This window comes from Kryptolebias marmoratus, linkage group LG13 (assembly GCF_001649575.2).
Source record: "Kryptolebias marmoratus isolate JLee-2015 linkage group LG13, ASM164957v2, whole genome shotgun sequence".
Lineage (NCBI taxonomy): Eukaryota > Metazoa > Chordata > Actinopteri > Cyprinodontiformes > Rivulidae > Kryptolebias > Kryptolebias marmoratus.
The window spans coordinates 27646500-27657756 of NC_051442.1; the positions used below are offsets into that span (position 1 = coordinate 27646500).

The 11257-nt window shown below is 37.0% G+C and overlaps 1 protein-coding gene across 3 annotated transcripts in view; it reads right to left on the reverse strand.

Annotated features, from left to right (window-relative positions):
• wscd1b (WSC domain containing 1b) overlaps positions 1-10829 on the reverse strand; it is a 38746-nt gene extending 27917 nt beyond the window's left edge. For all 3 annotated transcript variants that reach the window (XM_017437813.3, XM_017437811.3, XM_017437812.3), the window contains exons 1-2: positions 9915-10829; positions 9358-9769 (exon numbers count right to left, since the gene is read on the reverse strand). In XM_017437813.3, coding sequence (XP_017293302.1) covers positions 9358-9751 — 394 coding nt within the window. In that variant the 5' untranslated portion in view covers positions 9752-9769; positions 9915-10829. The remainder of the gene's footprint in view (positions 1-9357; positions 9770-9914) is intronic.
• Between the last annotated feature and the right edge of the window lie 428 nt (positions 10830-11257).

Genomic DNA, 11257 nt, shown 5'->3' on the forward strand with positions numbered 1-11257 from the left:
GATAGATAGATAGATAGATAGATAGATAGATAGATAGATAGATAGATAGATAGATAGATAGATAGATAGATAGATAGATAGATAGATAGATAGATAGATAGATAACTGGACCTGACACTACCTACATCCACTAACACTGTCTGCTCTGATTGTATCTGGACATGAAGCAGACTTACTTTGCATTAACTTCAACTTTGGTCACATTAAGCAAGAACAGCAGTACCAATGGGGTCTTTGCATTATCACTCAGCCACAGTAACTACACACAACAGCTACATCTAATTCAAAACTGTCAAGATTTAATTCAATGTTCATATATTGCAGTTATTCTTAAACCTACATTATTTTAAGCTACTGTAACTTGACTGGAACTGAAGCTGCCCATGCAGAAAGAAAGAAGTAACACAAAATGGGCTGTGACATACTATTATGATGTGCTAATGAGATTAGGGTACCATATAAAATGCAGCCCAAAATCAGTCCCATGATGTTATCTTTGTCATACTGCTACATCAGCCATCACTCCTCAGCTGACACATGAAAGCATTATTTAATTATTATTATTATTATTTAAATTGGATGGTTTTGCCCCACCACAGTCTCCGTTTAATTTCTCTACAAGATGTCAAAGACTGGTTAACGCAGACCATGAATGAAAACACAGTCAGGAATCTTAGAGTGGTTTTAGACAGTTCTTTTAAATTTGAAAAGTAAGTGACCACAATTGCCAAAGCAGTTGTTTCTCAGTTATGTCAATTTGTCAAGACAAATTTTACATTCCTCTAAAATACCTTAAAACACTTGTCTATGCCTTCATCACCTCTACTTTCGACTAATACAACTCTCCATATTTTGGTCTTGAACAATCTTCACTTCATCGCCTGCAGTAAGTCCAAAATGCTGATGCCTATCTTTTAACAGGTACTCCAAGGCATGACTGCATCACTACATTTTTAGAAGATTTATATAGACTGCCTGCCCATTTCCGAATTGGTTTTAAGATTCTTTTACTTATTTTTAAAGTTTTAAATGGTTTGGCAACCATTTTTTACTCACCTAAAAACTTACTATTTTTCATTGTTTTTAATTCAAGTTCAGTTTGACATCTATTAGGTCCTTTATTTTGTGGTGTTCCTTGTTTTAGTTTGTTTTTAGTGTATTTCATTGTGTTTGTTGTTTTTTGTGTGAATTTTATTATATTATCTTAGTGATGTTTTTCCTTTTGTTTTTAATCAACTTGGAAAGCACTTTGGCCAAAATTGTTGTTTTTAAATGTGCTATAGAAATAAAATACACCAAGTGCTCAAACAGTGGGTTTAACAAAACATACATGCAATTGAGACTGAAAAGATGTGCAGACAAGATGGCAGCAGCCAACAAACCATAAAATCTCTGGCAGCCAACCATCACCATACTGAATTTGTGATTCATCAGTCTGCAATGTCCTCTACACCTCATTCAGGCTGCTGTGATGGGACAAAGCTGAGTCACATGAACGTCAGGGGACTAACGCTAAAGTACACCAGGAATTACTGCTTGAAAGGACTAAAAGGCTGGAGAGGAATCACACAAGATGAGACCCCTTACNCTCCCCCAATCCACCCAACGGAGAAGGTCAGTTCTATAATCAAAGTAAACGCCCCAGGCAGCTGTGGGTGAGGGTTAATGGAGAAAAGTGGCCTGAATATCCAGACATGACTGAAATGACTGCACTTAGGCCTGACAGTGGGTGATGTTTTTAAACAGTAAGACAGATGACTGTGCTAAAGCTTATCCTTACCTGCAGGACTTGATGAGAAAGCCCAATGATGGGATGGAAACATATTATGCACTTGCCTTAAGTGCCTATGTCTATTAAAGTAGGCAGGCGGTGGTTCATTGTGGTTTTCTTTTAGTTCTACAATGTTATTACAATCATTCCAACTAAGAGGGTCTGAAAGTATAAATGGTTGACTTGAGAGAGATTCAGAGACAATCATGTCAACTGATAGTCTGATACTAAAACTTAAAATTTATTTGATGTAATTACACTAACTTGCAACTCTGTGGAAGATTTTTACAGTTGAATCAAATATTTCACTGCCTAACAACACAACTGATAAAATGTCATCAACTATGATGAAATATTACAACAGAGATTCTTGCTCCTACTTTGTTACTCCTGTTAAAAATCTGTATGGCTAATTTGTTTGCACATGTAGCTTAAATCTATGAATAGCTGAGACTAAAGACATGCATGTGCTACACTTTCCTCCAATCTTTGTAACATTATCATTCAACACACTTTGTATGATATTACCCTTTTAATGAAATCTGTGAAAAAAGTAAATCAAGAGAAAGCTTTTCAACACTATTCAGCATTTTGGCAACAGAAAAAAGTCTGACTGACATGTTGGAATATTACAAAGTATGATCAGTGTGCAAATTGTACAGTACCAATTCAATATAGACACGTTTCTAGCAGAAGTCATTCCAATATTTTCATTGTTTTAATAGAATGTCTGCCTTCTTTGTTATACATATACAGTTGTAACCTGATCTTTACATATACTGTATAAAAAGACAGAACCATTTCTTTTTTCACTGTCTGACATTAAATCAAACTAAACCATTCCTGTTTTTGGTCAGTTAAGATTCCTAATTCTATTTAACAAATAGAAATAATTTGAGAAAATTGTTTAAAATAAAAATTTAACACTTTCTTTGAAGTCACGTTTCCATCCATTTTCTTAGTATTTGGTAGCACTGCCTTTGGACTGTATGACTTGGGTCAAACATTTTGGGTTTCCTTTCACAAGCTTCTCACAAAAGTTTCTTGGAATTTTGTCCTATTCCTCCTCACAGAAATGGTGGAACTGAGTCAAGTTTGTAGGCTGCTTTGCTCTCACACAACGTTTTAGCTCTGCCCACAAGTTTTTTTGGGGGGTTGAGATCAAGGCTTTGTAATGTCCACTTCAAAACATTTATTTTGTTGTCCTTAAGGCACTTTCCAACTAATTTGGCAGCATGCTTTGGGTCATTGTCCATTTTGAAGAACCATTTGTGCTCAAGTTTCAACTTCCTGGCTGATGTCTTGAGATGTTGCCTAAATATTTTCACATGTTCTTTTCTTGTGATGCCATCGTTTTTGTGACATGCAGAAGTCCTTTGTCCAGCAAAACAGTTGCAAGTTTCCCCCTTTTTTTCTCTGTGGTCATTATGGCCAACCAGATCAATTTTAATTTTATCAGACCAAAGGACATGTCTCTAAAAATTAAGGTCTTTGTCCCCTGTGTTTATTTGCAAACTGTAAACTGGATTTTTATGTTGCTTTTGGAATAATGACTTCTTCGTCACTGAGTAGCCTTTTAGCCCATGGCAGTACAGGACTCGTTTCACTGTGGGTAATGACACTCTCCTACATCATCTGGGCTTTCCCAAAATGTTTAAAGGCACAGTAATCTTGAGTGTATGTAAACTTGCAATTTTGAAAAAGTATAAAAAAATATTTCTCTAATTGTGTCATGATTGTAGGTTAAAAAAGGACCCGAGGACGCAGGTTCACACACGAGGACTCAAGGATGAGGACATACTGTAATGATAATAGCGAAAAGCTGATGTGGCAGCAAAAAACAAAACACCTGAAACATTAGGAGCACAGAGAAAAAAAAATAGGGAGAGTAACACACAAGCTGGAAACTGGGAACAAACAGGATGACCGAAAGAAGCTGGAGTGAGGATTAGATAAGAAGGGGGGAGACTGATGAGGAACTGGCTACAGGTGAATTACAACAGACAGGTGTCAATGAAGTGAGCAGGGCAGAGGAGCAGGGCTGACTGAGGGAAACAGCAAATGGCACAGAGAAACAGGGAGACCAAACTGAACACAAAAGATTAGAAAAAAAAAACACAAAAGCCAAACTTGAATTAAAAAAAATAGAAATAAGAATAACAGAATTGTTCAGGCATTTAATAGAAAAACAGAAAAAATGGGAATTTTACTGACCAAAAATAATACATGGTTAGTCTGATTTAATGTCAGACAGTGACTGTGTGTGTAATTATCTAGTTTCAACTGTAGATCACAATAAATAACCTTCAGTCTATCAGTTCACATTAAACAAGATAATCTTTGTAATTATATGCAAGCAAAGCAAAATATTCTAAAGCAAAACTGCCAACAAAACAGACCTTTAACATCCAAGATCAGAGCTCCACAATGTTCCAAACATCAGCATCAACAGGACAAACAGAGATTTTAGAACTGAACTACATTTATAGCAGGTTTGTGTTTCACTTTCAGTGAAGGCAGTAAACACAGAATAATTTAATGATAAATGTGCAAATGTTGTCTGCTATTCTTTTGACAACACAATAACAAAAAAATAAATTACTACTCAACCCAATTTAACACTCTGTTCAACTGATATAATAGATAAATAAATATATGGTAAAATATTTGGATAAATATCTGAGAGGTATTGGCAAGCCAAGCGAGCTGTTGCTGAGGCAAAGGCTTAGGTGGAGGAGTTCAGTTAGGCCTTGGATAGAGACTCTTGATCGACTCCAAGATAATTCCGGCGAACTGTCAGACGGCTGAGGAGGGGGAAGCAGCACTTTACCATAACTGTGTATAGTGGAGGTGGGGTGATGCTGACCTCAACAAGTGATGTTGTTGAAAGGTCGATGCTCCTCTAGCATCAAAAATTCCAGCCAATCGTGCATCTGTTTCCGAAAACAGATGCCTTCAGGGTTCACAAAAAAAAACCCTGACAGGCTGATTACAACCGATTACAACCACACATTCACGGAATGGTCAAATTATCGTATATTTGGCCTCTTTTGGGATTATTGATCGTACATCGTACAGAGGGCAAAATTATCATACACCTGGCAACACTGGTCTGAATGCAGCTTTTCAGCTGTAATACAAAGCTGAATTCAGACTCCATTTTAATTCCATTTTGTTTAATAAATAATTACACAATGGAATTGGTGTTTTTTTTGTACTTTGGAGGTTAGATTTGAATAATTTTAGAGCCTGGTAAAGACCAGTTTGTTTTTATTATGTCCCCCTGATACCTAAACCCCTAGACTTGAAGGAGGGTGGACTTTCTTCTTCCAGTGTCTATATACACCTGTTTGAATTTGGCAAAAATATATTGAGAGAACTGATACAGCACGTTGAATTCTGCATGCTAAAATACTTAATGCTTGTGGACAGTTAGAAGTGTATGAAGAGTAAAACCTTGGAAAAGAGATAGGGCTATGATGTATAATACAACTTCAGTTAACTAGTTGACATAACAGACATCTTTGAAAAAAACAGACAGCACAAAAGAAGCTGTGTAATAAGATACAAGTAAAAAACAACTTTTATTTTTTTTACAATGGAGAGTGGCTTTCTGAAACTAGGCAGCTTTGTTTAAAGATGCTAAATGACTACTCGGTCACTGAGAATGATAATACTGATAAGAAAAATGCAGACTGGACTGAGATCAGTTCCAGCTGTGGGTTATTTCTCAGTTTTCTGAGGACAATGTCAAGCTAGCCATTTACGCTAAGCTTAAGTATAAAGCTGGTAGTTGCAGCCATAATATTTCCCTAACAGATATGAGAGATGTATCAGTTTTCATTGAAAAGGGTAATCATTTCAACCAAATAAAGAAAAACACATTTTATTTGAATTAATAAACTGCTATGGTTGCTGAATTGTTATTTAGCGTCAAATGAACAACACAGCTAGGAAACAACATGTTACAGCCGCAGAAACATTTTATCTAACATTTCCTGGCCTCTCAAACTCGAGCCAGTTGAACCAGATGGCTGCTCATCCTGAGTCTGGTTCTGGTTCTGCTGGAGGTTTATTCCTGTTAAAAGGGAGTTGTTTCTTCCCACTGTTGCCAGTGTAGTGCTCAGGATAGGAGATTGTGACAACGTAAAAATTCAGTACAATCTGCTGGCTTCCTTAGATAGAAAACTTTTACTAATTGGGTTTTATAATGTATGTGAATGTTTTTGTACAGTGCCCTGAGATGACTTTTGTTTTGACTTGGTGCTTTATAAATAAACTGAATTCAATCAGTGTTATCCTTGCTGGAATAACACTTGTTCAGACTTGTTGCTAAATTTCATTTTGAGTTACAAAATTGCAATCGGTTGTCAAAAAATATAGATCAGAATGGCCTCTATGCACACTGAAAACATTTCAAACCACTTTCAGAGGTGGTCTAGACCCTTTTACATCCACATACATTTGGTAGCCTGAACACAATCTTTCTTGATCCTTGGTGTAGCATCTACTGAAATAATGTGACTCCACACAAACAAAGATAATTACCTGGATGTCTCAAAGTAAAATAATAAAATAAAAGTCCACTTCAGCGGCCAGCTGCATAAATATAATTAAACAACCATTCTTGGGAATATTCTGAAGATACAGCTTTTTTATTCTTTTTTTCAAGTTTAAAGTTTAAAGGAAATGTTATCAGAATCTATTCTAATAAAAAGGCCAGTTTTATTGGGATTTTATTAAACAAAGTGGATTACTAGAATGTTTCTTGGCGACTTTCTTTAATTTAATGTTTGCTCTGTTTGTTTTACAATGACTGGATTCACTGTGGTCACTGTAAGCTATAATATGCTGTGTCAGCCACAGAACAATGGTCTAAGCAGAGTGATGTTATAGTATAACAAAACATGAATGCTACCAATTAGAGCTGTACAGTTGCAAATGTTTTCCCTGAGACAAATTACAAACATCAAATCTGAACATCTTTTTAGTGACTGAGGGGTCCTGGTGTCTAAAAAAAGATGAAGTATGAAACTTTTAAGAATCAGCAGGAAAATCAAAAGCTTCACCAGAATTAACCTCATTGTAATTTTCATGTTACCAAAACAAAAACAGCAGAATGAATCTCAGGATATACTGTGTGTAATCATAAGGCTATTTAAACAAGAGCAAATGTGAGATTAGATAATTTTTCTCTTCACTGTTACTCATTTATTTTCTATGAGCCTTTGTGGCTCTTGACTTTACCTCCTCTGGTTTTAAGAGAACTTGTGAACTTGTTCCCTTGGATCTCCTGCACTCAAAATGTCACATGAAAGTATAATGTGGGCCATGATGATCAGTTTCATACATGTTGAATGAAATCTGCTGAGGGTCTGTGAGCTCTGAGTCCTGAGCAGAGACTGCATTTCCTCAGCTCCTGACTGTCTGAGCTAAGTGAGTAAACCACAGACAGAATAAATTCCTATATTTGTTTATATAGTTTATTAGCCATGAAAAGCACAGTCAGAGTTACTTTGTCTTCAATGCAACATTTCAGTCTTATTTTATTCTTTTAGACAAGAGGTGTGTGTGCTTTTACACACTCTTTGATATATCCTTTAGTTTGTTTTGAAAAGTGGGCACTCATATACATTTTAGTTTCCTGTGTATGTGTTATTTGTCTGTCTGTCTGTTAGCAAAATATCTTATTAACCAGTGGATTATTTTAAATGAAACTTTCAAAAAGTAATCACTGGATGTACATTTATACTTGAATAACCTTTGGAGTCAACCTGAGTCAAGGTGGCCACCACAACTAGTCAATCTTAGAAAACACAAAATGACCATAAATCTTTCAAATATTGAGCTAAAATTGTGTACTAGGAGCTTAGAGTCATGCACAACACATACTTTTTTTGACATGTAGTAAAATGCTAAATCAAATGTCCCCACTTGCTCTTGTTGTTGGGAATTGAAGCCAGCAGGAAAAGTTTTATAGAAGCTGTCACGTTGTATTTCTGGAACCACTGTCTGCACTCAGGATGTAGGGCTTTAAGGCCCGTCTACTCCCCTGCACACAATCATGGCATCACATGAGTTTCATTTAAACATAAAAAACTAAAACAACCACAACAAAAATATGCATACTGCCCACATCCTTTTATGCAAGAATTAAAAAAGACAAATCTTATGATGAGAAATTAGTCAAAGTTGGTCAAACCTAGTAAATGGCATTATGTGCAATCTAATGTGATAATGTAAGAATGACCATCAGCTACTACCACACCAAATTTGAGCGAAATATCAGTGAAATAAACTGAATTATGGAATTATATACATAAAGTAGATATTAGATGTACATCTACAACTGATTATTAACTATTGGACTCAACCCAACTCAAAATGGCCACTACAACTTTCTGAACTTAGAAAACACAAATTTAAATAACTCGGCCAATTTGACAAATATAAACCTAAAATTTTGCTCGGTTGTTGTCAGGATTTGGGTTTTATTTGAAATTCTTTTTGTATTTAGGGTTATTGTCTTGTCATGTTTCAAGTTATCCTGTGTTCAGCTTGGGTTTATCGTTTCTTTTATCGTTTGGTTGTCCTCAAGTTTAGCTTTTGTCTTTGTATAGTTTTTGCTCCTTGTGTTTCTGTCATCATTCACTTGTTCTCAGCCAGTCTCTTGTTTGCCTGCTACGCCCATCTTCACATGCTCCATGCTAACAATCACTCACCTGTGCCCACTTCTCCTAATTACCTGCAGTCTTTAAAACCTGGTAATTTCCCTCACTTATCACTTTCATGTGCTGTCTGGTTTTCCTCGAGTTTTTGCAGCCTTGGATTTTGTTGTAAGTTTTTGTTATTTATTTAGTTCTGTTGCTGCTGCGTCAGCCTTTTGTTTTTGCATCTTCTTATTTTAAATAAATTAGTTTTTCTTTTTGAACTCTCAGTTATGAGTCTGTGCATCGGGTTCGCCTCACTCTCCACCAAACCCAACATTTGTAAATGAGTCATTCACAATAAATCATCCAAGCACTACTCATGCGCAAGATCTTTGTTTAACCCTCTCAGGCTCAAATTAGGTTTTAGTAACAGAAACATCAGATATGTTGTTGCAACGCCTGCCTTGAGAGGGTTAAATCTTTAGTATTAACTGTTGGAGTCAACTCCAACACTCTGTTAGCAAAATACCTCATGATCCACCAGATGAATTTTATTGAAACTCTTAGGAAGTTACCACTGGATGTACATCTGCAACTCATTACCTCTTGAAGCCAGTTCAATTTAAGATGGCTGCCACAGCTAATCCTCATTAGCCAACAGAAAATGGCTATAATTCAGTCAATTTTACAGATAATAATCTAAAATTTGATGTGGTAGTACCTGAGAGTCATTCACATCACATACTTTGATCATGACTCAAACTCCATCGTTTCTTAACATAAAATTATCTTAGTTTAAAACTCTAGAATTAAAGGTGATTAATGATATGTATTTCAAGTAATGCTAGATTTTTAACTTTGATTATGGAGTCAAACTGAAGACAAGATTGTTTCACTTTCATGTGAAAATTCAATGTCTGCATGGTTCTTATTTACCTTTGTGTCTGCTGTTCCTATGAAGAGGCGCTCTCTGTTCTGGACTCTCTGGCAGCAGACTGTGAAACCAGCGGCGATGGAAGTGTTGGACCCCCAGGTGTCGGGAGCTGGGCCAGTGTCGCCCTCCTCTGCCTCCCCCTCCGGACACGGCTTGAACGGCAACCCATCTGGGACGTGTCCTGATGCCCAGACCTGCTGTCCCAAGGGCAGCTGGAGGCGCTGCAAGAGACAGTGACGGTGGCAAGCTGGAGAGGTTTGGCTGAGCCACTCGGACGATGGTGGAGCGCTGCAGGAGCAGAAGGCTGCCAGCCATCAGGTAGGCGATGCCCAGGCAGAGCAGCAGCATCTGAGTCCTCTTCAAGAGACAGAGCAGCTTGTAGAGGGGCACCACCATACCTGCACAGTTTATGCACTGGAAAAGGGGATTTAGAACAATAATAACTTAGTATTATGATTATTTAAAGTTTATTCAAGTATTTTGGCTAGTAAATGGAATTTACAAAATTAATCAAAATTGACCTACAGAGGTTTGTGCTCTGAGTGCTACTAGTCTTTACCTGCTTTTCTATGCAGGGTGGTGGAGGAGTTGTTGCATATTTCCGGAGGTCATTCTGTAAATGACCTCAGGGTGTCTAGAATGTAGCTGGACACAAAGTGCAATGATTTGCATTTGCATTTGAATCTCAAAAACCCATTTTTTTATTCACAGTCGAACATGCTAAATATATCAAATGTTTAAACTAGGAAATTGCAACAATTCTTGAAAAATAAAAAAAAATTAAATCTTTTCTGGAATCTGGAGAAATCTCTGAGGTCAGAGGAAGAAGCCTAAAGTCAATATTGAATGCCCATGATCTTCAGGCCCTCGGGGACCACTGCATTAAAAACAGGTCTGATTCTGGTTTGAACATCACTGCATGGACTCAGGAACACTTCCACAGATCACTGTCTGTAAACACAGTTCACCATCTACAAATACTGGTTTAAGCTCTATCATGCAAAAAAACAATCTGAACACTATCCAGAAATGCAACTGTCTTCTTTGAGGCAAGGCTCATTTAAAATGGTCTGAGGCAAAGTGGAAAACTGTTTTGTTGTCAGACAAATGAAAGGTCCTCCATATTAAAGAGGAGAAGAACCTGTTATCAGCACATAGTTCAAAAGCCTGCCTCTCTGATGGTATGGAGGTGCATTAGTGTCTCTAGCAGTGTCTAAAGACACCATCAATGTAAAAAAATATAAACAGGTTATAGAACATCATATGCTCCCATCCAGACAAATGTCTTTTTAGACAAGGTCTTGCATATTCCAGCAAAACAATGCTAAATCACATACTGCATCCATTACAGCAGCACGGCTTAAGAGTAAAATAGTCCAGATGCCTGCACAGGAAAAATAGAAGAGTAATTTTTTCGGAGTTAACATTATTTTCATCTAAAAGAGTCATGTTTATACATTATAGAGTAAAATCGTGTCAATTGGTCAATAGAATCGGAGGAAAAAAACAGAGTAAATCATATCGGAGTAAAACAAGAACACGCCCACTGAAGTTCGTTAAGTTTCGTTTCTTCCATCATTTTCCCGCATTGGACCGGAGGCGACGGTCTGCTTTGTGCCAGGTAAGTGCCCAAATGGGTTGTAAACATATTTCATGTGGGGTTTTATTTGTTTTTTATTATTATTAACACTAATAATCTCTAGCGGAAAGATGACGTGCTGCTGTGTGGTCGTGGGGGAAGGAGGGGTGCAGCGAGGAATTAACATGGTTGGCTAACTAGTTAGCATGTGTGCTTCAGCTAACTTAATGTAGCCGTTTACAACAATGTAAGCAGAAAAAAAACATCAGTGTTGTACAATGCTACGTCCATTTTTTATTTGCATAAGTCAAGGCTGTTGCTAT